We start from the raw sequence: 26,178 nt of genomic DNA on the forward strand, positions 1-26,178 counted from the left end.
AACAGTATCTCTGTAGCCATTAAACGAAACGGATTTCTTACATTGCTGCTCCTACATCATGCAAGCACCAGTTAAAGTTACTTTCCATCCCTCATATACTGTGTGCACAGTGCACATCCCATAACCCACAAACTGCACATCATTTTGGAGCTCATATCTTTGAACGGGTAAGGGCTAGTAGTGTAGATCTGTGATTCTAACATAGTGTAGATCTGTGATTCTAACATAGTGTAGATCTGTGATTCTAACATAGTGTAGATCTGTGATTCTAACACAGTGTAGATCTGTGATTCTAACATAGTGTAGATCTGTGATTCTAACATAGTGTAGATCTGTGATTCTAACATAGTGTAGATCTGTGATTCTAACATAGTGTAGATCTGTGATTCTAACATAGTGTAGATCTGTGATTCTAACATAGTGTAGATCTGTGATTCTAACATAGTGTAGATCTGTGATTCTAACATAGTGTAGATCTGTGATTCTAACATAGTGTAGATCTGTGATTCTGACATAGTGTAGATCTGTGATTCTAACATAGTGTAGATCTGTGATTCTAACATAGTGTAGATCTGTGATTCTAACATAGTGTAGATCTGTGATTCTAACATAGTGTAGATCTGTGATTCTAACATAGTGTAGATCTGTGATTCTAACATAGTGTAGATCTGTGATTCTAACATAGTGTAGATCTGTGATTCTAACATAGTGTAGATCTGTGATTCTGACCAAGAAACTCAATGCAAGACAGACTGAGAGCAGAGATGCACCTAACAACACGCACGCACGCACGCACGCACGCACGCACGCACGCACGCACGCACGCACGCACGCACGCACGCACGCACGCGCGCGCGCGCACACACACACAGAGGCATGTATGCACACACAAGTGCACGCACGCACACACATACACACACACAGAGGCATGTATGCACATATTGCACCATACATGTGCGTGTGCCCACACACACACACACACCAGATACACATGTATGCACATGAAAGACACAAAGTATGTGTGCACACAAAAAAGCATGTGCACACACATATAGGCATATAGGCATATAGGCCTACATACTGTAGGAGCGTGCACACACACATTAGATACACATGTATGCACATGCACGCACATCTGCACACAAAAAGCATGTGCACGCAAAAACATGTGCACACACACAAACACACATGCATACATGCACAGGCATGTGTGCACAATGTACATACATATGCGCGTGCACACACACTAATAGATACATGTGTTTATGCACATGCACGCATGTGCATACACAAAAAAAAACTATGTGTGCACACAAAAAGCATGTGCACACAAAAAGCACGTGCACACACACAAGCATGTGCGTGTGCGCACGCACACACACACACAAACACACACACAGACACACACACACACACACACACACACACACACACACACAAACACACAGGCATGTTACGCACAATGCACATACATGAGCGCGTGCACGCGCTCACACACGCACATACATGACAACAGGACAGAATGTTCAGGTTTCCTGCAGTTCCCATGGCAACCAGCTCTGGGGTGTAAGAGGGGGGGGGGGAGGGGGGGACCGGCCAATGGCAGCGCGAGGCATGCGGTCGGGGGGGAAGGGGGAGGGGCACGGCCACACGGCTCCAGAAAATGGAGGCAGCACAATAGGAGGCAGGAGGACGGGAACGCAGAAAGAGAGAACAGGAGAAAGCGAGATATAAGACCAGAACAACACGCAGGACGGACACAACCACACACAGGGAGACACGGGGACACACGGACGCAGATAGAGAGGACAGGAGAAGAGGGGAGAGAAATAGAGTGAGAGGGAGAGAGAGAAAGACCGAGGGAGGAATTGTAGAGTGTTTTCCTGCTGCAATTCTCTGCAGCCAGCGAGCCTTGCTGCACAGAGAGGCAGGGAGAGAGAGTAGAGGGAGAGTAGAGAGGGGGGAGGGGAAGAGAAAAAACGTGTTGTTGACACACAAAGAGAGGGAGAGAGAGAGAGGGGAAGATAGACAGACAGAGAGACAGACAGGAGAGAACGACAGACACACAGACTGAGAGACAGACAGAGAGGAGAGAAAGACAGATAGACAGACAGACAGAGAGGAGAGAGAGAAAGACAGACAGACAGGAGAGAAAGACAGGAGAGAGAGACAGAGAGACATGTGCATTCCAGGCTCCTAGACCTCCAGTGCACATGCAAGCAGAGCAGTGTGTAACCTTTGGTCTGTTTTCATTCAAACTGAGCTCAGCAGCAGCAGCAGCAGCGGTGGTAGTGTAGTTTCCGTTTCCCTTTCTCTGGCTAGAGCCAATGAGATGGGACCATGAGCCGTCACCGCGGTGCATGATGGGATTCTTTGCCATTCAAAATATTTTCTAGCTACACAAGGATTATTTTTTTCTTCCTGCCTTGGGCCCTAATACATCATGGAGGATGCAATGGACGTGGAGGACACAGTGGACGCGACGGCAGCGGGAGTACCGGCGCCACCCAGTGGCGGTGAAGAAGACATTTCCGACGTCGTGCCCGTCCGTCCGACAGCGCCCCCTAGCGCCGGAGACGGAGGCGTTGTTTCTGACGCCGCGCCACCCGGCGGAGACAGAGACATTTCCGACGCCAAGGCGTCGTCGCCACCTGGTGGCGACCGAGACGTCGCCGACGACCTGTCTCTCAGCCAGGCGTCGTTGCCCAGCAGCGGATACGCGTCTGACTTGTCGCTCAGTCAGACGTCGCTGCCGTGCAGCGGGGACGCTTCGGACGCGTACGTCTGTTCTGCGGCGACGGCTAGTATCGACGAAGCCATCTCTGACTGTACGGTCGGCGCGACAGTGCCACCTAGAGGTGGGGACATTCCCGACGTCAAAACGGTGCCACCTAGAGGCGGAGATATTTCCGACGACAAAACGGTGCCGCCTAGCAAAGGGGAAGTTTCCGACGTGTCCGTCTGTCGGGCGGCGTCACCCAGCCAGGGATACTTTTCCGAAAACATGTCCGACGTTCAGACACTGCTGCCTTCGACACCGGCGTCGACCACTCAGGACTCGATCTCTCACGCCTCGATTCCGACCTCGGAGTCTCTGCCGCGTCCGCCGCTCTCTCCCGGTGCGCACCCTACCTTTCCGACGCTAGCCTCGACCTCGGTGCCGCCTGCGACGCCATCAGCCGCTACCCTCCTCTCGTCTTATGCCTCAAATGTGCCCTCTGGATCTCTGGCGCCGCCCAGTCCAGGTTTACATCCTGCCGTTCCGACAGACGGCGGTTCGTCAGAGTTACGAACGACAGCCTGCTCTCCTGCGACGCCAGCTCACGTGACTCCGTCGTCCTCCTCTACCTCGGCGCTGCCTTCGACGCCGTCCCCGTCGTCTCGCTCCCCGAATCCACCGCCGGAATCTCCGGCGCCGCCGCGTTCGAAAACTCGGGTACTGCCCTCCTGGATGCTGGAAAATCGACCGTCTACCTCTTCTTCCGGCTCAAAGAAAAAGACTGTTTCCTTATCCTCCTCATCCTCCAAGACCTCGGCGCCACACAGAGGCCTTTCTGACGTCAAGACAGCACCACCTGGTGGCAGAGACAGTTCTGAAACCAAGACAGCGCCACCTGGTGGCAGAGACAGTTCTGAAACCAAGACAGCGCCACCTGGTGGCAGGGACAGTTCTGAAACCAAGACAGCGCCACCTGGTGGCAGGGACAGTTCTGACACCAAGACAGCGCCACCTGGTGGCAGAGACAGTTCTGAAACCAAGACAGCACCAACCGGTGGCAGGGACAGTTCTGAAACCAAGACAGCACCAACCGGTGGCAGGGACAGTTCTGAAACCAAGACAGCACCACCTGGTGGCAGAGACAGTTCTGACACCAAGACAGCACCACCTGGTGGCAGGGACAGTTCTGAAACCAAGACAGCACCAACCGGTGGCAGAGACAGTTCTGACACCAAGACAGCACCACCTGGTGGCAGGGACAGTTCTGACATTTCTCTCGGCCAGTCAGTGGCACCCGTTGGCAGAAACATTTCTGGCACCAAGACAGCGCCACCTGGTGGCAGGGACATCTCTAACACGTCTCTTGACCAGAGAGCGCCGCCACACAGCGGCAGACACATTCCCACCGCGTCTCCCAGTCAGACGGCGGCGGCGCCGCCTCGCAAGAGAGACCTGTTTGACATCCTCTGTCTGGGCCAAAGTCCGGTGGAGCAACCTTATCCGACATCAGCGCCTCCCGGCGACAACATCAGATACATTTCCGGCGACGGACGACTATCCGCCGCCAAGACGACGGCGCCCCTGCCGCCGCCCATCGACAGAAAGATCTGTGACCTCATGTCTGCGTGTCTGACGGCGCCGCCTAGCGACGGGTACCTCGCCGACCTCATGTCGGTGTGTTCGCCGGCGCCACCTAGCGGAGGATTCCTTTCAGACCTGTTGTCTGTCAGTCCGCCGCCACCGCTGGAAAACGGCGGAAATATTTCTGACGGGTCTGTTAGTCCGCCAGCGACGCCACACGGCAGAGACATTTCTGTCACGATGTCCGCCCGCCCTACGAAGCCCTCTAGCGCCGTGCACGGCGTTGGTCCTTCGACGCCGGCGCCCCCCGGTGGCGGTGACGGGGACATCTCCGACCTCATGTCGGTCTTCCAGACGGTGCTGCCCAACGGGGAGATGACAGACATCATGACCGTGTGTCAGCAGGAGATCACGGTTAGTAAAATATAAACCTATGAAAATCCGCGAACTATAAATCTTTTCCAAGACATTTCTTCACCAATGTGTTTCTATACGTCACAAAAGGTGTGTAATAACGTGCTAAAAAAAAGTTTCTGTCCCATTAACTTTACTATACAGGGAAAAAAAATACATCTGCTTCAATGGTTTCCTGTGTAAATAAGCCAAGTGCTTTCCTAGGAACTCCTTTTAGTTGACCTTGTACCAGTGAACTGTACCGTCATGAAACGTCAATCAATCAATAAGTAGCATGTGAGGGGTCAAACTAGGGTTTTTTCATGATTCTGAATCCATTGCAAGAATTTGTTTTGCACGAAAAACTTTCCTTGGGCTAAGAACGGCTCTCGCGAAACTGTGAAAAGTTATGACTAATCACTAAACCATAGTTTTGTGTGTCCAATGGGACACAAACTTTCCTCACCAGGTGGCCAACAGCGACGCGGGGGGAGTGGCGGCGCCGCTAGGCGACGTGTCGGACCTCAGCGACGACAGCTGCTTCGGGGACGGTGACGGCGACGACGAGCCAGAGTTCGAGTCGGTGGACGCGCTGGACAAGGACCTGTGGACGCGGGAGATGTACGTGGGCGCCGAGGAGGTCTACGCCGGGGGCTTCGACACGGGCTGGAAGACGGAGAACTACCACTACAACAGAGCCATGAAGTTCAACCGCAAGCCGGGCCTGAAGGTAATCAGTTACCGGTCACTTAAACGCTTTATTCTGAAGAGCCCAGGAGGAAGCCACGTGCGTGTGCATATTGTGCAATCTGGCGATTCTAGGAAGGAGGTCAGTTTGTTTACAAATGGTCACGAAACTAAAATCTTAACGAGGGCCGACCATCAAGGCATAGTGTAGCCGTGAAAAAAGAGTGTCTCCCTGGCTTTTCGGTGTTATTTGCACCTTAGTGAAAAAATGACTGTATCAAGTATGTATATCATAAGTACCTTTTACCAATTATAGAATGTTTAAGTGGTACCGGATATGCAGCTCGGCAAATAAAAGGTGAATTGATCCCAGTGCATGACGGAAGACTAAATTAAATCTCCACGATACGATTATCGTGAGTGTTTTTTATCGTGATAAACGATAACATCGCTCATTGTCCCGTCCCTAAACAAAACGTTCCACCACAGATCGAGGTGCCGCCCGACGTGACGCCGCTGCAGATGTTCGAGAAGATCTGGACGGACACGATGTGGCAGCACATGATCGACAAGACCAACCAGCACTATGAGCAGTACTGCCAGGAGACGCCCAACAGGTAGGCATGGAGCGCCACCCTAACCCTAACCCCACAGGTAGGCATGGAAGCTCCAAACAAGGGCACGCTACAAACGCCAAAACTAATGTATTGAGTACTCGGTATCAATAAGCTTCGGGCTTATCGAGCTCGTTATCGAGCATAGCGACGAGTCATGTTTTAACAATCAAGAGGCAGACAAGAGGCAATCAAGACATTATTACTGTACTATTCATACTTAAAGCCATTCAAGTTGCACATTAAAACCCATTTAGACCAAAAAAAAAAACCTAACCTAAGGTTTCTGAAAACCTTCAAATTTGTATTAAAGAAATGTAAAATAAATGATGCTGCTATAATGTATAGCAAATACTAATGTGACACAGAGGTCACTCCCAGCTCTAAAGGTAAAACAATGTATAGGTGGTAGGGGAGTAACAATACATTTTAACAGCGATACGATACGCATCAGGGACGTGCTGGGCCCCTGATTCAGCCCGGGAAAAAGAGTTGGAGAGGCCCTCATTGCGCGAGAGAGATCTCTCTCTATAGCGCTGCTGCTACTCAAGGATTTGCCATTTCAGATCATGACAAGTGACAAGCCAGTGGGCCAATTACATGAGTTATATTTCGTTGTTGTCGGGTGGAAACCTTGTATGTCCAAAACCGTTTGTTTTGTATTTATCATTTTAAAAAATGATTTAAACTAGTGAAAACGGCCGATCTACAAGCACACAACGCCTCGCACTGCGAGGCGTTGTGTGCTTGTAGATCTGCTGTTTTCACTACTTTTGTGCGACAGCCTTGTGTGATGAAGCAGGGCTTTGCTTTGCAAAAATGTGAAACTTGGAGGTACCAGATTTCTGCCCGACAGTGACGATTTACTTTGTTGGCCGCCCAGCCCCCAAAATGGAACGAAGGCAGACATTTTATTTTGATTTTTTTCCTAATTAAAAATAAAATGAATGAACCGGCCGTTCGGGAGTTGTCCCGCTTTTCCCAATGGCCAGCACGTCCCTGATTCGCATCACGATACATGGTTAACGACACGATACTTGGACGATATTGGTTCATTCATGGTGATACGATACGATTCGTTTCAATGATTTAAAATTGATATCGTAACTATTTAGCAAAGAAATTAAATCTATGTAAAATGTGTAAAAAAATCTATTATTGTGGAAGTAAATTCTGGATATTCCAACTCACATGGACAAACCTGCACCTTGACATGAACACAGAGATTACACACATTTATCGATAGACCAAGAGTAGTTATATGGAATGGAAAGGTAATTAGACCACTCTTTTTCATTTTCCTTCTTAAAATTGCTAAATACAAGGCACAAATACTTTAGTTGCCATACAAAAAAAAAAATTAATACCAGTTGTCCAGTTCTGTTCAAAATGTGTAATCTCATGTCTTTCCACAAAATATTAGAAAACGCTCAATAGTGAGCTCAATAAAAGCCCGGCTCGATAAGCAGGATCGATAAGGTTCTCATTACCAACACAAATTTACAAGCTCCATCCCTGCCACCAACAGGCCCAAGTCCTACAAGTTCCCCACGGTGACGCGCACCGAGATGCGGACGTTCATCGGCCTGTGCATCGGCATGGGTCTGGTGGTGCTACCGGTCCGCAGGGACTACTGGCGGATGAAGAAGGACCTGTTCAAGACCAGCTGGCCCAAGCACATGTCCCGAGACCGCTTCATCGGCATCTGGAGGTAAGGACCACGATCAGGCACATGCACACATACAGATCCAGCTCTAAAAATTATAATATTGTGTGGAAAAGAATTGCAGATGCCATAGCAACCCAAATCATAACTGACTGAGGAAACTTACCACTGGACTTCAAGCAACTCTGACTTCAGAAGGTTGACATTTCTCTGTTCTCAGGCCTAGGATTATTGAATGCTTTAACTATTGAAAAATAACAGATCTACAAGCTCACAGCGCGGCACCGAGTGCAGCGCTGCGAGCTTGTACATCTGCTAGTTTTTTTGAAAAACCTATTGTTCTATGTCAGCAATCTGTCCAGCCATCGTCAAAGAAAAGGTCCTTTTCACTTAACTGGAGCTCAGTTAGTCTGTTCTTGAGAGACTACTATGTCAGTGGTTCTCAAACCTTTTCATGTGAAGGACCCCCAATATGATAGCTCATTCAATAGTTAAACGGTTGAATAATGTTAGGCCTAATTAAAATCCTTCTTTTGAGTGGTCTTGTGTAATATTATCAAGGATTTAATTTTTTAATAATTCACTGAATGTCCAATGTATCTAGAATATTATGAAATAAAATGTAATTTTACACAATATTCTAATTCTTCGAGATGGATCTGTAGACATCTAAGGGTGCTTGTCCTCTCCAGACCATGGATGCAGTTTTCACTATGGTGAAAGAAATGCAAATGCCATGCCATACCTGAAGGCGGCATTCAAGAGAATTGCTTTGTCCAAACTAACTTGAATCTCTCTGTGGAGTGCCGTTACGCCACATCTCCAGTATTGACTTGATAATGGTTAGTTCAGTGTATGTGGATTTTGAGGTATCCAGGAATATCTAACGCTTCTTATATCCATGTGAATGTCCAGGTTTCTAAAACTGGAGGACAAGAACAGGAAGGACATCAACAAGAACGACAGGATGTGGAGAATGCGCTGGTTCATGGACTACCTGGTTGAGCGCTTCCAGGCTCTGTACGAGGTGGACGGCAACGTGAGCATAGACGAGAGCATGGTGAAGTTCAAGGGCCGCCTCTCCTTCAGGCAGTACATCCCCAACAAGCCCATCAAGTGGGGCGTCAAGCTGTGGGTGTTGGCCGAGAGCACCACGGGGTACTGCACCAACTTCCAGGTAGGTGGACGTTTACTCCGTTGTTGTCGGGTGTCCAAAACCGGTCGTTTTGTATTTATCATTTTGAAAGATGATTTAAAATAGTGAAAATAGCAGATCTACAAGCACACAACGCCTCGCACCGCGAGGCATGGTGTGCTTGTAGATCTGCTATTTTCACCACTTCACTTCTGATTCCATAAATGTCTTATAAATCAGACCGAGTGCCACACTGCAAGCTTGTAGATCTGCTATTTATTGAAGAATCATTGAACATTTGTGCAAGTCTTTGAATATATTGACCTGATTCCATAATAGACGTCTTCTAAATCCTTCTAAGGTTTTAAAAAAAAAGAAACATGTTTCCGCGTCTTTTTCTTTTTTTCATGTCAAGGAGCAAATATTCGAGTTACAAATGTTCACTTAAAAAAAAAAAAAAAAGCTCGCAGCGTGGCACCAAGTTGTAGATCTGTTATTTTTCAATAGCTAAAGCATAAAATAATTTCAATTCTTGATGGGTTTTAATGAGTTATATCAAACTGTCCCCCCTCCACCCCTGTAGACCGAGCTTGTAGATCTGCTATTTTCTGAAACATCATGAAAATGTTTGCCAATGTTTTGTAAAGACTTTTGTAACTCAAATCTTTGCTACTGGGGGTCCCTGGAACAACATATTTTGAGATGGGGGTCCGTGGTCAAATACAAATCATTTTGGGGGTCCTTGACGTGGAAAAGGTTTGAGAACCACTGATTTTGAAGAAGGATGTTGAAGACATTTATAGAATGGGTCAAGAATATTCAACATTAAAAAAAAAAAAAATAGCAGATCTACAAGCTCGCAGTGCTGCACCAAGTGCCACGTTGAGAGCTTGTAGATCTGCTATTCTTCAATAGCTAAAGCATAAAATGATTGTTAGTAATTATGCATAATAATGCGTTCCCCCCCATATAAAGGTGTACACGGGGCGCGAGGAGTCCCCAGACGAGGCCACGGGTTAAAAAAGAAATAGCAGATCTACAAGCTCACAGCGGTGCTGCGCTGTGCCATGCTGTGAGCTTGTAGATCTGCTATTTTTTCAATATCTAAAGCAGTGTTTCTCAACCACTGTGCCTGGGGACCTTTGGTGTGCCCCTGAAAAGGCTCAAGTGTGCCCCTTGAAACTGCTTGAAAGCCAGTATTGTATTCATAATTTTAAAAATGAGTTAAACTAGTGAAAACAGCCGAGCTACAAGCACACAACGCCTCGCCTCGCGAGGCAGTAGTTTTCACTACTGTTGTGCGACAGCCTTGTATGATGAAGCAGGGCTTTACTTTGCGAAGAAACGTACAAATTTGAAAATTGGAGATACAAGGTTTCTTCCCGACAGTGACAATATTTACACCCCCATATTATGTTGGTGTGACCATGGATTCTTGGGACATGAAAAGTGTGCCCATGCAGAAAACAGGTTGAGAAACACTGAACTAGAGTATAAAATGTTCCCCCTCCTCCCCCACATCAACAGGTGTACACGGGTCACGAGGAGTCCCCGGACGCGGCCAAGGGCCTGGCCCACCGTGTGGTGATGGACCTGGCCCGGCCCTACCTGGGCAGCCACGTGGCCGTGTACATGGACAACTACTACACCTCGGTGGACCTGCTGGAGGAGATGAAGAAGAGGGGGCTCAACGCCTGCGGCACGGTGCGCCAGAACCGCAAGGGGCTGCCGCCCGTCGAGGTGCTGACGCACGGCCAGCAGCTGGACCGCCACGAGTACAGGTACAGGCTGGTGTTGGTCTCACACGTTAAAGACCTCCACGAGTACAGGTACAGGCTGGTGTGTTGTTAGTCTCACACTTTAAAGACCTCCACGAGTACAGGTACAGGCTGGTGTGTTGTTAGTCTCACACTTTAAAGACCACCACGAGTACAGGTACAGGCTGGTGTGTTGTTAGTCTCACACTTTAAAGACCTCCACGAGTACAGGTACAGGCTGGTGTGTTGTTAGTCTCACACGTTAAAGACCTCCACGAGTACAGGTACAGGCTGGTGTGTTGTTAGTCTCACACTTTAAAGACCTCCACGAGTACAGGTACAGGCTGGTGTGTTGTTAGTCTCACACGTTAAAGACCTCCACGAGTACAGGTACAGGCTGGTGTGTTGTTAGTCTCACACTTTAAAGACCTCCACGAGTACAGGTACAACCAGTGAAAAATAGCAGATATACAAGCTCACAGCGCGGCACCGAGTCCAGGGTGAAGAGCTATTCACAGAACATTTTAGGTGTAAAGCTATCCACCTAAAGTGAGAAAATAAGTGGAGGCCATCATAGTCAGTCACGGTGAAGTCCTATCACTGTGACTGACTGGGGCGATCTGTCTGATAGTAAAAACAGAGAGATGTGTCTGGGTTCGCGGTGGATAGCTCTTCACCACAAGTAAGGACGCAATGTTGTAGTTTAAAAAGACTTAAAAAGACTACACCGCGGTGGATAGCTTATCACCGCGGTGCCGACTATGATAGGGGCTTTAGTCTCACACTTTAAAGGAGCTATAGTCAACTTTTTCTTGAAAAACGGATGCTAAAATAAAAATAATGTTTCGAAAATATTTTATAAAAATAATAAGCTTTATATATGTTTTAAAAAATGACCACAAAAAGCGTAAAATAATGATAAAATAATCATTTTGGCCATTGTCAGACCGACACTTTGTTTACATTCTAGTCTATCCTTTAAAAGTGTTTGACTAGGATGTAAACAAAGTGTCAGCCCGACAATGGCCAAAATGATTATTTTATCATTATTTTACGCTTTTTGTGGTCATTTTTTAATTGACACACACATATGAAGCTTATTTTTTTATAAAATATATTTGAAACATTATTTTTATTTTAGCGGTGGTGCACCGTCTCCAATGCTTGACTGTGTGTGTATGTAACTAACCAACTATGTTTGTATGTAGCATGAGCTGCAACACTGCCCCTCTCACACACAGTCAAGGAGCAGCCGGCACGCACACACACACACACACACACACACACACACACACACACACGCACACAGTATAGCTTAATGAAATGCACTGCTCAAATGCACCACTCACCAGAGGCGTCAATAGGGTGTGGCAAGGTATGGCAGCTGTCATATATTGGCTACAGTACAGGGGGAAAAACAATAATATGTACTTCTTAAAATGAATTCATCATGCCTGCTGCTTTAAGGCATGCCAACATGACTGGTGTATTTGCGTGCGTGCAAGACACCAAGACATCATGTTGCCATACTTTAGCTTTTGCTGAGCTGACGCCACTGCCGCTCACTTCAAACTGAGTTTGATTTATTTGATCTTCTCTCTTAAAACCAACAGAATCGCCCAGAAGGACGACCTGACGTTCTGCCTGTGGCAGGACACCAAGATGGTGATGGTCCTGTCCAACCACCATGACCCCTGCGCCGGGGGCACGGTCAACCGCCGGCCCGAGGGGTACAAGCAGCGCGCCGCCAAGCGCAAGAACACCAGGTTCAAGAAGCCCGAAGGGTTCTGCGAGTACCGGCAGCACGAGGTGGTGGTGCCCGCCGCGCTGGCAGACTACCAGAAACACATGAAAGGTCTGTATAACGTTCCTTCTCCTTTTGGCCATCCGGGCACTCAAAGTAAAAAGATAAAAGAGTATTGCAGTATAGAAATACGGAAGTCCGGAATTCAAAATGTACTCGAGTAAAAGTATGAAAGTATTGGCATCACAATATACTTAAATACCAAAAGTAAAAGTACTAAAATGTTTGAAAATAGCAGATCTACAAGCTCTCAACGCGGTCGTGATGCGACACATTGTGAGCTTGTAGATCGGCAATTTTCAAACAGCCTAGGTATAAAATAGGGCTAAAGTGGTTCATGTATGTTATGTTGTACCTGCAAAGTAACTACTAGCAACTAAAGTTTCCAAATAACTGTAGTGGATTAAGAAAGTACAATATTAGGATCCGAGATGTAATGGAGTAAATGCACTTTGTTACTTTAGCCTGCACCCACACCAAAGTATGGTCGCCAGCTGATAAAGTCTCTTGGTGCGCGCCTGCATGGGCGTTGATGTTTCTCTATTCAATGGGGTGCCTGCATTTGCATTTCTATGGGAGTAAGGTGTGAAGGAATGTGGATGAGTGAGATGACTCAGATGAGAGAGAACTGTCTATACAACTGGGTGCCTATAGCTACCAGAAGTACACTATATCTCCGCCCATGCTCTACTGGCATGAAACCCTTCCCATGGAAATGCATTGGGCGGAATGAGGATTCCACTCTCATAAGTCATGTTTCCATAAGGATTCCACTCTCATAAGTCATGTTTCCATAAGGATTCCACTCTCATAAGTCATGTTTCCATAAGGATTCCACTCTCATAAGTCATGTTTCCATAAGCTTATTCGAAAATAGGAAGCGAATTATCAGAAATTCGCATTGCGATAAAGCAAATTTAGCCTGTTTCCATTTGCGGGTGTCATTTCGAATTAGCGACGGTCGCATGAGTCGATCGGGCTGATTTTTTTCAGACCGAACCGAGACGTGAGCACTGCACGTCTGACTGCTGTGACTCGATCGCTGCACAGTGCACTCATCCTGCAAGATTCAGCGTCCTCTGGAAGATGGCCGATCTGAAAGCTCACAGCGTGGCGCGGAGACGCGGATACGAGCTGCTGTGAGCTTGTAGATCGGTACTTTTGTCACGCAACACCGTGTGATGAGGAAGGGTCAGCCACGGATGGCTTTACCCCGGGAGGTGAAAACGGGAGGAATTTACACACGGTCTGTGTCACTCCGGTTTGTTTTGTGGGCTATAAACGCTATACAATGGAAGTTAAGTGGCAGGGGAAAGTGTTATTGTCTGACCGCGCATTTTTATTTTATTCGATAAAGCCTCAAAATCCACCTCCTCAAAGCGGATACATTTGTTTGCGGATAATTAAAGTTTATTCGCATTTTGAAGTGTTTCCATAAAAATATTTTGCAAATAAGCCTTAAATGCGCATTAACCCTTTTAGGCCTAGGATTATTGAATTCTTCAACTATATAACATATATTCAAATATTTGCACACATTTTCACGACTTTTTTCAAAAATAGCAGATCTACAAGCTTGTGAGCTTGTATATCTGCTATTTTTCAATAGTTGAAGCATTCAATAGAGACTTTATGGAAACGCCACTATAGGTACTTTGGTGTGGCCACTAATGTGTGTGTGTGTGTGTGTGTGTGTGTGTGTGGTGTGTGTGTGTGGTGTGTGTGTGTGTGTGTGTGTCCCTCCAGGTGTAGACCTCTTGGACCAGATGGTGGGTTACTACGGCTTCCAGCACCGTTCTAAGAAGTGGTGGAGGAGAGTGTTCTTCTTCCTGCTGGGAACCTCCTGCTACAACGCCTACGTGGCCATGAGGAGCCATGGAGGACAGGCCTTCAGGTAGGACTGGGCCAGAGGAGAATGTCTTTAAAGAAATTGCCATTTACGATATCATTGTGTCAATCAAAATATCCCCATCTTAACTACCGGTATTGAAAAATAGCAGATCTACAAGCTCACAGCGCGGCACCGAGTGCCGCGCTGTGAGCTTGTAGATCTGCTATTTTTAAAAAATCGTGAAAATGTTTCCATGTTAGTGATGCTCAAACTTTTTCATGTGAAGGACCCCCCCCCCATCTCAAAATATTTAGTTCCAGGGACCCCCCAGAAGCAAAATTTTAGTTACAAATGTTCACTTAAAAAATACATATATTCAAAGATTTGCGCACATTTTCACGACTTTTCAAAAAGCTCGCTGTGAGCTTGTATATCTGCTATTTTTCAATAGCTAAAGTTACTAGGGCCCCTCCACCTTGGGCCCTGGTAACTCAGTCCCACTTTCCTACCCCTTGTGACGCCCCTGATTGTGATACAGCTTGGGAAAATATCAAGATATTGTATTTTTCCATACATGGCACCCTTCAGGTCGAAGTACCACGGCTACAAGAACTGGCTGGAGGACCTGGCCGAGACCCTGATCACTCCGTGCACCAAGCGGGCTCCGCCCACCTTCGTGCCCCCGCCCCCCTACCCCGCGGGCCCCACGGGGCCGCTGGTGGGCGCCGAGCCGCCGCGCCACGACTTCTCCAAGATCTTCGTCAAGCGGCGGATCTGCCGCGAGTGCCAGTGCCTCCCCGTGGACCAGCGCATCAAGGGCCAGACCTGCTACGGCTGCCGGCAGTGTGACGTGGCGCTGCACATGGAGTGCATGGGCAAGCACTACCGCCGCTCCTGGTACGTACTGCACTGTAGTGGACTTTATGAAACCTTACTTCTGTATAGAATAGAATTTCCACAAGGACAGCACGATAATGAATACAATATATTTACTAGTAAGACGCCGCAGCGAGTATGCGATCACGTCATTTCCAGCATAATCAGCCCAATGTCGCAGGTTATGCGGGCTCACATATTTTCAAAAAGGCCGCATAATTGCATATTTCCGGCCACATATTTTTCGGAACTATCCCCATAAAATATTCACCTCGTCATGTTTTCGCATGTTTCGCGTAATTCGCAACTTTAAGCATATTTTGCATTTCACATACTTCGCAACCTTCCGCAATTTCACCACATAAAATCATATAAAACCCAGCATATTTAAACCAATCAAAATCAAAGATTTTTGCCCGCGAAATCAATGATTTTTGCCTGCAAAATCAATGATTTTTGCCTGCAAAATCAATGATTTTTGCCTGCAAAATCAATGATTTTTGCCCGCAAAATCAATGATTTTAGTCCACATGATCAAAGTATTTTTGCCTGCATTCTTTGTGGAGGGTCTAACAGTGGTGTACGTCTCCACCACAGGTACTGGCCCATCCCGGACAACAAGAAGGTGGTGAGGAAGTGGGACCCGGCGCTCACCGTGGTCCGCAAGCTGCAGGCGGCGTTCGACGACGACAAGAAGCTGAAGCTGAGCAACTGCTCGCCGCGCCTCAAGTCCTCCTCCGCCTCCTCCACCTCGGGGGTGCCGTCCTCGCCCTCCACGCTCACCCCTTACTCGTCGGCGCCGCCCTCTCCCAGCGGGTCGCACGAGGGGTCGCACGACGGGTCGCACGAAGACAGCTCCCCCGAGTCGCCGTGCCCCCCGATCTCGCCGTCGCCGTCGTCGCCCTCTCCGACAGTCGCCGGTCCGTCGGAGTACGTGTCGACGATCAACTTCAGTCCGCCGCCGGAATATCCGCCGCCCTCCAAGTCTCGGGATCTGCCCTCCTGGATGCTCGCCAATCTAACGCCTATTTCCTCCTCCTCCCCTGTGTCCTCGCCCTCCGCGACGACCTTTGAAGACGGGATGTACCCGCCTCCAAAGCTCGGTAGGCCGCGTGGTAGGCCGCGAAAGCACATTAGGCCGCCTCCAAAGCCCGTTAGGCCGCCTCCAGCGCCTACAAAGACAGGTAGGCCGCGCGGTAGGCCGCCTAAACACCGGCCTTCCGAGCCGTCGCAAGCCACAGCTCCCCTGAGTCGCCGTGCCCCCCGATCCCCTGAGTCGCCGTGCTCCCCAGATCCACCCGTTGTGGAATATGTGGCGCCGCCGCCCTCGCCTGGTGCACGTTCTACCGTTTCCACGTCCTCCTCAGCCTCGGTGCGACGCACGGCGCCATGGACCAAAAATCCCAACGCTCGTTACGCCCCGGCATCTCATCCTCGTCCTCGTGAAATCGCGAATTTCGCACATTTTAATCTTCGAATCCCAGATCATGCCCAGCGCGCCGATCATGCGTCTTACGCCTCGGAAACTCCGGAACCGTCTCCTCCGCCATCTCCTCCCGTTCCCACACCCTCGACCTCGGCGCTGCCTTCGACGCCATCCCACGCCCCCGATGCACCCGCTGAATCTCCGGCGCCGCCCGGTACTCCCGGTTCACGTCCCGCCGCTACGACGTCCTCGTCCGAGGTCGTCGAGGAGGAGGCCTTGGAGGAGGCCTTGGAGGAGGCCTCGGAGGAGGTACACAATTACTTTGTACACGATTACTGTCTGCCGGTGGCCCTCAACCCGAACCGAGTGCCCACTCCCGAACCGCAACCTGACCGCTCCCCGTCCCCGGCTGCCATGACCTACATACAGGATGTTCACGATTACAGTGCGGCTACGCAAATTGGCCAAGATTTCTTGTCGCCGTCCTGCGTCGGAATCGCCCCTCGGAACCCGTGTCAGGGCCTAGTTCCATATTGTACGAAACGTCGCATACTGCCCGGCTGGATGCTCGGAGAGCCAGATCCAGCGGCTGAGCCCAGCTCACAATCGACGGGTAGCGCGCCAAAGAAGGCAAAAGATGCTTCTTCGTCGGCTGACAACGGTGAGAAAGGCACACCGAAGAAGCGCGGACCAAGGAAGCCAAAAGATCCTAACGCACCGCCACGGGTACGTGCGCCAAGGAAGCCGAAAGATCCGAATGCACCGCCTCGGAAACGTGCACCGAGGAAGCCGAAAGATCCGAATGCACCACCTCGGATACGTGCGCCAAGGAAGCCGAAAGATCCGAATGCACCGCCTCGGAAACGTGCACCGAGGAAGCCGAAAGATCCTTCTTCGACAGCTTCGAAAGATACTTCTTCACCAGCTTTGAAAGTCACTCCGACGAAAGCAAAAGATCCTTCTTCATCAGCTTCGAAACGCACTCCAACGAAGGCAACAGATACTTCTTTACCGGCTGACGACGGTTCGAACCGTAGCGTGACTTTATGTTCTTCAGGTTACCGTCCAATTTCTATCTTTCCCCCGTCCGCTGCGTACTACTCAAACGACGATATACGGCGGCCGCCCTCTCCTGGCCCAAGTCCCGATTTCCCTGCGCCCTCATCCTCGGCGCAGCACTCAGGTCACGATTACGGTTTCCAGTTTAGGCATTCGGTGGACGCTCGTAACCCAGAGCGGCAGCATCCGACACCGTCGTCCTCGACCGACCCGTACTACTCTCACGCCCCAAATCTGCACTCGGAATCCATGGCGCCGCCGCCGCACCCCTCCCCCCGTCCGCATCCCACCTATCCCGCGTATCCCTGGACCGCAGGACTGCATTCGACGCCACCAACCAATCCGTACTCATCATCTCACGGCCCGAATCCGCCCTCCGAATCTATGGCGCCACCGCCCCTTCCCCGCTCACATCCAAACTTTCCGCCGTACATGAATTCGTCAATGTCACAATGGAACCCCTACGCTTCCGCGGCGCCGGCCCACTTGTCATCCTCCTGGAACTCGGTGCCGTCTTCGACGCCGCTGACTGCTCCGTACTCGTCTCACGGCCCAAATCCCCCGTCGGAATATCCATACTCGTCCCACGCCCCAAACCCAACGTCGGAATCGCCATACTCATATCACGCCCCGGATTCACAGTCGGAATCTCCGTACGAGTTTCACGACGAGCCGGATCTGACGTCGGAATCGCCGTACTCGCCTCGCAGCCCAAATCCACCGTCTGAATCCCGTCGGGGCGGGACCGCGCGGCGCTCGCGGAAATGGAGGATGATGGACACCGCCGAACGTCTGCAGCCGGCCGGGCCGTCGACCGGCCAGCACGTTCCGCCTCACCAAGAGGCCGCGATGCAAGAGCCACTGGACTACAGCACCACGTACTACCCCCACGCCTCCAACCCGCCCCAGAGAACTCGGGCGCCGCCCTCCCCTCGGTCGCAAACCGTCTTTTACAAGTGGAAGTTAGGCATACAGGAGGAGTATGACGCTCGAGGCGGAGCGCAGAAAAAGTCAAAAACGTCTCACTCGACATCCTCTTGGGCCTCGGAGCGGCCTTCGACACCGCCATCGGCCGATCCGTACTACTTTAACGCCTCGAATAATCCCCCCTCGGAATATCGGGCGCCGCCCTCCCCTCGTTCGCACGCCACCTTCCCGACGTACGCGAACTCGTCCAAGTTACAATGGAACCCGTGCTCCCCCGCGGCCGCACCGGCTCACTCGGCATCCTCCTCGACCTCGGCGCGGTCTTCGACGCCGTGGACCACTCCGTTCTACGCTCACGCCTCGAATTCCCCCTCGGAATATCGGGCGCCACGGCCCCCTCCCGGCTCGCATCGTACCTTTCCCGCGTCCCCGCCCCCCTCCACCTCGGTGCAGCCCTCGCCGTCCACCGCTCCGTACTCGTCGCACACCTCGAATCCGCCCATGGAGGATCTGGATCCGCCCTCTCCCGATTCGCCTCCCACCTTCCACGTCATGCTCCCCGCCAGCGCTTTCGCCGACGAGTGCGAGGACGGCGAGGACAACAGGGCTTCCAACGCCTCTACTTTCATGACGAAGACTTAAGACTTTGGACGATCTAAAAACGTCTCTTTTCCTAGACCCGTTGCTGCCACATAGCTGTATGTAAAAACTAACAAACGGTGCTGTTCGTCAATGACGTTTTCTGTTCTGAACTGCGGTGCGCGAAACAGAACGTCTGCCTTCCGCATTGAGGACGACGTCATGGTGAAAAATCCTTGGTTTTTGTGTTTGTGTCTACGGGAGATTTTCGGGTGGGGGGGAGGGGCCTGATTAGCATTCACTCAAAGTGAATACTTAGTCAAGTGGATACTAAGTCAGTGAATACTTAGTTTCCCCTCAGAATCCAGTGACTTAGTATTTACGTTATGGCCCTGGCTGGATGTGTGTCGTATCCTGTACGATGTTGCCTGTGCATGTCTCTCTTCCCTCATGGGTTTACGCGTGATTGACCGACTAGCAGCTGGTGCGAGTGGTGACCGAGTGCTGAGTGGTTGGCCACTAGGTGGCGCTGCGCTGGTGATCGGATCCTGTGACCAGGCTGGCGGACTGCAAAGAGGGTGGTCGCCTCCTAGCCAGCCTCCAACCGCGTGTTTCCTAAACCCACCAGGATTGAGTTAAGACCCGCCTCGCGTTTCCGCGAGGCGGGTCTTAACTCAATCCTGGTGGGTTTAGGAAACACGCCCTCCAACCACACCATCCATCCCTCTGTGTTTAGATGTTCTTTTTAGAGGCATCAGTGTCAACATGGGTTAGAGCCATGCTAGAGTAGGGAGGGATGGGTGGCCTTTTTGTTTTGTGAAATCATACTTTCTTTCTTTTTTTTTAGGCTTTTTGTACTTTTATCCGTTAAAGGTGAGCATAGAAGTTTTGTTCATTTAGGCTTTTTTTTTATGTTCAGGCGCCCACCCTGAGGTAATTACCCAGGTTTTGTGTCAATTCAGTAAATAAATCACAGTGTTTCGGATTTTAACCTGGTGCTGGTCTGGATGTGTTTGGGGACTGGGATGGAGGGAGCGCCACCTGGTGGCTCCCTCCCAGCATAAAGTGGGGGCTCGTCCGCAAAAAGCTAATTTAGGTTTCGTTGTGATGTCATTGCCCCGAAACATGAATTAAAGGTATATTCAGTGATTCGACCATGGCCCGTGTTACGAGCATAGCTAGATTCTGTTTTCAGAGGTGGCCAGTCAGTCCTCGACCAATCATGGTAGAGTATATGGCCATAGTTATGTTATGACTTATAGTTTAGTTATGATGGTCAAAATAAAAGTTTTGAGAACCACAGTCGCTCTGAATTAAGAACGTCTGCTAAATGCCTAGATTGTAAACTACTGAACTCATGAAATGCCACAGTCTCGTGGTAAATCAGTATCATACATATCCTGAAGCTGGAGACGTAGGCCTACCGATATTCAGTGATTGGGTCTAATGATCAAAACGAGAACATTATAATGGTGTAGAAAATCTATGAAAAACAAAACATTTCCACGCTGTAAGGCCAGTAAGGGACAAGATGACCCTCGGCCGCTTTCATTATCACTGAATACACCTTTAAGTTGGTTATGTTTGGTTGCACAGGTTTGGTCTTTCTCGGGTCAGTGCAGTTTGTGCAGATTCCCACCCTCAATTTGGATGATATATGGCGGCCAAAACACTTTTTTAGTTGCTGGTTCGCTTAAAGTGAACTGGTCCGCTTCAACTGATGCCGGTGTCGCAGGAAACATGTAAATTCATATATCCGAGTGCCTTACTAACTTGCATTGGTTCGCGGTTGCAATATCTTATAAATTGATGAGTAAATAGGCTGCGCAAGCTTGCCGTTGGTGCTGTGGAATCTGTCAGACCAAACATTACGTGGCTCCTCCAGTATTTACCAACACGAGCTCAATCTTGAGACGGCGTGAACACATCACCGCCATGTGGTTTTTCACATCAAAGCCACCCGTTCAAAACACACCTTTTCAGACTCTCATTCCACACCTAATCACAACCGCTCCTTTTTGCCTCTCAATTTTACCGTTTACTTTTCTTAGTTGTAATTTTTTTTTATATATATTTTTTTACTATCGTTATGGCCCTTGGGTCATCATGTGTGTATTATTCTCCTGTGTGGCGTTGCCCTGTGCATGTCTATCTTCCCTCATTGGTGTGTGTGTGTGCGTGTGTGCGCGTGTGTGCGTGTGTGCGTGTGTGTGTGTGTGTGTGTGTGTGTGTGTGTGTGTGTGTGTGTGTGCGTGCGTGCGATGTTGAGTGGTTGATTGACAAGCAGCTGGCGCGAGTGGTGACCGAATGTAAATAATGAGTAAATATAGCCGTTTGTATCTTTTTGAAGACATGTATTACTGTGTCATTATCGTATGCTCTGTTGGTTAAATGAATACGTAGGACCACAACTGAAACATTGAAACTTTTTTTGGTGCTATTCTTTGAGCCAAAGTGTGTTGCTGTAACCGTGCTCGTTTACATTCTCATCTAATAAAGTATTCAATCCATCTGCTCTCAAGTTCTCCTTGTGTCAAACTGTATGCATCTTACAGAGTAGTCGCCATGCTGGCCTGTGATGGATATTTTTTGTAAAAATTCCACTCTTCCCACAGACATACAAAATGAGTATATTACAGTGTTGATTTCGTCGACTAAAACTATGACGAAAAAATGTTTGTCGACTGCGTTTTTTGGAGCGGTGTGTGTAACACAGCAGCTCCGCTATAGGCAGTAATGTGTGTCTGTCCTCACTAGTACGAGTGTGTCTGTCCTCACTAGTACGAGTCTGTCCAGTCAAGTTTGAAGAGGATCTGCACATGCGCGATTTTACCACCCACACACACATACACACACACACACAAACAAACACACACACACACACACACACACACACACACAAACACGTGCGCACAGCAGTTACACAACATTTCGGTACCTATCGAATTGAGTTCCCCTCCGCCCGGATGCATGGAGGCTGATGGGATACTGCAACATACTGCGTTATATAGATCTAAGACACAGAATTCAGATATCTAGAACACATAGAATCTAAAACATAGACCTGGAACTGCTTAAATTCACCGCTCCACTTCGAACGAGGTTTGATTTTTTCACTGACGAAAACGAAATAAAAACTAAGCTGTGATGACTAAATCTAAGACTAAATATATTGACAATTTCGTCAACAAAATAAAAACGACTAAAATGTTGGGGAGGGACTAGTGGAGAAGAGTCATTTTATGTTTGGTTGCTCTCAGGTGTTGCGTGCTGAAAATAGCAGATCTACAAGCTCACAAGCGTTGTGAGCTTGTAGATCGGCTATTTTCAGCACGCAACCAAATGTAAAATCAGTCATTACAATGTCATCAAGGCCTGCAAAAATACATTTTAGTTGACTAAATCAACTGTAGATTTAGTCGCCTAAAATCTTATGATATTCAGTCAACTAAAACTAGACTAAAACTAAAACATTTCAGGTGACTAAATTATGACTACAACTAAATGGCATTTTATTCAAAAGACTATGACTAAACCTAAATCAAAATTTGCTATTAAAAACAACACTGGTATATTACCAGAAACACCGGATGACCATAAGGTCTGTAACTCTGAGGCCCCGTTTACACTGGCAGCCAAATCCAGCCTGAATCGGATCTGTGCCACATCCAGATTGGAATCCGATTGGTTTAAATGGTCACACGGTACAAATCAGATTCCAATCTGGATGTGACACAGATGTGATTCAGGCTGGATCTGACGGCCATGGGGCCAGAGAGTGTTCAAATGAAACACAAATGGACTCTTACGGTTCCATTTATACCCTCTCAGAGTTAAGGGTCTTACGGTTCCATTTATACCCTCTCAGAGTTAACGGTTCCATTTATACACTCTCAGAGTTAACTTACGGTTCCATTTATACCCTCTCAGAGTTAACGGTTCCATTTATACACTCTCAGAGTTAACTTACGGTTCCATTTATACCCTCTCAGAGTTAACGGTTCCATTTATACACTCTCAGAGTTAACGGTTCCATTTATACCCTCTCAGAGTTAACTTACGGTTCCATTTATACCCTCTCAGAGTTAACGGTTCCATTTATACACTCTCAGAGTTAACTTACGGTTCCATTTATACCCTCTCAGAGTTAACGGTTCCATTTATACCCTCTCAGAGTTAACAGTTCCATTTATACACTCTCAGAGTTAACTTACGGTTCCATTTATACCCTCTCAGAGTTAACGGTTCCATTTATACACTCTCAGAGTTAACGGTTCCATTTATACCCTCTCAGAGTTAACTTACGGTTCCATTTATACCCTCTCAGAGTTAACGGTTCCATTTATACACTCTCAGAGTTAACTTACGGTTCCATTTATACCCTCTCAGAGTTAACGGTTCCATTTATACACTCTCAGAGTTAACTTACGGTTCCATTTATACACTCTCAGAGTTAACTTACGGTTCCATTTATACACTCTCAGAGTTAACGGTTCCATTTATACCCTCTCAGAGTTAACTTACGGTTCCATTTATACCCTCTCAGAGTTAACGGTTCCATTTATACACTCTCAGAGTTAACTTACGGTTCCATTTATACCCTCTCAGAGTTAACGGTTCCATTTATACACTCTCAGAGTTAACTTACGGTTCCATTTATACCCTCTCAGAGTTAACGGTTCCATTTATACACTCTCAGAGTTAACTTACGGTTCCATTTATACACTCTCAGAGTTAACGGTTCCATTTATACCCTCTCAGAGTTAACTTACGGTTCCATTTATACACTCTCAGAGTTAACGGTTCCATTTATACCCTCTCAGAGTTAACTTACGGTTCCATTTATACCCTCTCAGAGTTAACGGTTCCATTTATACACTCTCAGAGTTAACTTACGGTTCCATTTATACACTCTCAGAGTTAACGGTTCCATTTATACACTCTCAGAGTTAACTTACGGTTCCATTTATACCCTCTCAGAGTTAACGGTTCCATTTATACACTCTCAGAGTTAACTTACGGTTCCATTTATACCCTCTCAGAGTTAACGGTTCCATTTATACACTCTCAGAGTTAACTTACGGTTCCATTTATACACTCTCAGAGTTAAGGGTCTTACGGTTCCATTTATACACTCTCAGAGTTAACGGAGTCCTTGAAAATAAAACATTTGACATCCACCAGTAGTAGTAGTTGGATTCCTAATGTGCCACAGTGTCGTAGTGAATCAGTGTGGTACATATTCTGTAGAAAACCTAAAGACTTAACATTCAGTAATTGGGTCATGATCAAAATAACATTATAATGGTGTGTAAAAAGAAAATCTAAAACTAAAGGACAAGACTTTGCCACGGACACGACACATATGCCCATGTATGGACATATTGATGACCCCTGGTATCTTATCATAGGGAGAAAGATTTACATGATTGCATACTTTAGTTAATGTCTGGGCCTTAAACAAAATAAAGTTGTTATAAACATTGCCCAATTAGGAAAGATGGCAGAGCTATAGTAAGACCAATGAAGGAGAAGGGACTCTGATGTATCCATTAAAAAAAAAGATATAAGATAGATATACAAGCTCACAGCGTGGCACCGCGCTGTGAGCTGTGACTCGCGTGCACGCACGTCGTCAAGTTGTGTGACGGCTCGACGGCTCGGTCAACACTTCAATCCCCTAACTGTCTGCTTTGCATAACAATACTCTGGTAAGCAGGCTCATTTACACTTGTATATGTGGCCAGCATATACGTTCGCCTAGCATTCTTTGCAGACTTTTAGCTCCTTTCGGAACCTCTGCCTCCGCTATGCAGATCCTCACTCTTCATGTCATGAGTTTAAATCACTCATTTTGTCAGAGCTGCATAGCGGAGGGACTCGGGAGAGGTTCCGAAAGGAGCTAGCAGACTTTACTGTGTGTGGGTGAGTCTATAAAGTCTATGTAAAGTTATTTTATATAAAACCTAAAGGAAAATACATTAATTGAAACAACAATAAAAACAACAAATTAACAATGTAACTAAATAATAAGAAATATAATTAGATTAAAAATGCTGTGTTATACAGTGTTAGCACCGAGCGACAGGCACGTGAAGTCATGATTTTAGAGGGCCACCACTTCAAAAATCCATATCACACCACTGTGAGGGGTCGGTGGTCAAATCCATATAATTCTATCCACAAGTTTCCGCTGGAGTTTACTGGAGACTATCAGGACCAAACTTCCGGGTTTAACAGCAGACATACAAGCTCACGTCGCGTCGCAGATGCAACCCGTTGTGAGCTTGTAAATCGGCGGCGGAAGATCGATGCAGACGTTTGCGCAATGCACTATGGGGCGTAGGAAACTCGTGGATAGGGCTCCTTGACATGAAGAAGTTTGAGAACAACATTTGTTTTTTCAAAAACCTTAGAATACATGTGCAGAATCGGGACAATACATTCAAAGACTTGCACAAATTGTCACGATTTAAAAAAAATAGCAGATCTACAAGCTCACAGCGCGGCACAGTGCCGCGCTGTGAGCTTGTAGATCTGCTATTTTTCAATAGTTAAAGTTGTATCCTTCCATACCTGGAAGGGAAACATTTCTTTCAATTTAGACGTACATTTCTGACTGCTAAAGTATTCAATCAAGCAATCAGAGATTCTCGCACCCGAGTCACATTTATTGTATCTCCATTTTTATCTCATCAGTTCTTACCTGCTTTCTGGGTGTGCAGGATTCTCTCATAGACCCCTTGGTAATTCTCCAGTAGATTCTCTCATAGACCCCTTGGTAATTCTCCAGTAGATTCTCTCATAGACCCCTTGGTAATTCTCCAGTAGAGTCTTGCTGGTCTGGATGATCTGTAAAGAGACAGACAAACTGTGAGCCCTTCCTTGTGTTTTAATAAAACTCTAAGCCTACAATATTCCAGAGAGCTATCGACATCTGTTGACCAAGTGTCTATATTCTCTTAAAGGCGGTGCCATAGTTTTGTACTTTTTCTAGTTTTCATGTGTCTAGGAGGTTGACAGTACTTCATTAGACCCCCTGGTGTGGTTGATATGAGCAATTATGTATTGCCTTTCTATTTGGGTTTTAGCTGTAGGCTGCCACCTTGTTGGGTCAAACGTGC

The 26,178-nt window shown here is 47.8% G+C and overlaps 1 protein-coding gene and 1 pseudogene across 2 annotated transcripts in view; one reads left to right on the forward strand and one right to left on the reverse strand.

Annotated features, from left to right (window-relative positions):
* Window positions 1-25,890, reverse strand: part of LOC308293661 (tetraspanin-18B-like) — an 85,724-nt pseudogene extending 59,834 nt beyond the window's left edge. The window contains exon 1 of the transcript XR_013963360.1: window positions 25,761-25,890. The product of XR_013963360.1 is annotated as a tetraspanin-18B-like (transcript). The remainder of the gene's footprint in view (window positions 1-25,760) is intronic.
* Window positions 1,765-19,158, forward strand: LOC308294062 (uncharacterized protein). The gene is made up of 10 exons (XM_080736775.1): window positions 1,765-4,714; window positions 5,163-5,423; window positions 5,870-5,997; window positions 7,523-7,705; window positions 8,576-8,837; window positions 10,323-10,576; window positions 12,166-12,407; window positions 14,103-14,250; window positions 14,776-15,084; window positions 15,661-19,158. The coding sequence occupies exons 1-10, from the start codon at window positions 2,444-2,446 to the stop codon at window positions 19,115-19,117; spliced, it is 7,515 nt and encodes a 2,504-aa protein (XP_080592901.1). The 5' UTR covers window positions 1,765-2,443; the 3' UTR covers window positions 19,118-19,158.
* Window positions 25,891-26,178: the final 288 nt, after the last annotated feature.

This window comes from Nannobrachium achirus (genome assembly GCF_963921795.1).
Source record: "Nannobrachium achirus genome assembly, chromosome: 11".
NCBI classification, from domain to species: Eukaryota; Metazoa; Chordata; class Actinopteri; order Myctophiformes; family Myctophidae; genus Nannobrachium; species Nannobrachium achirus.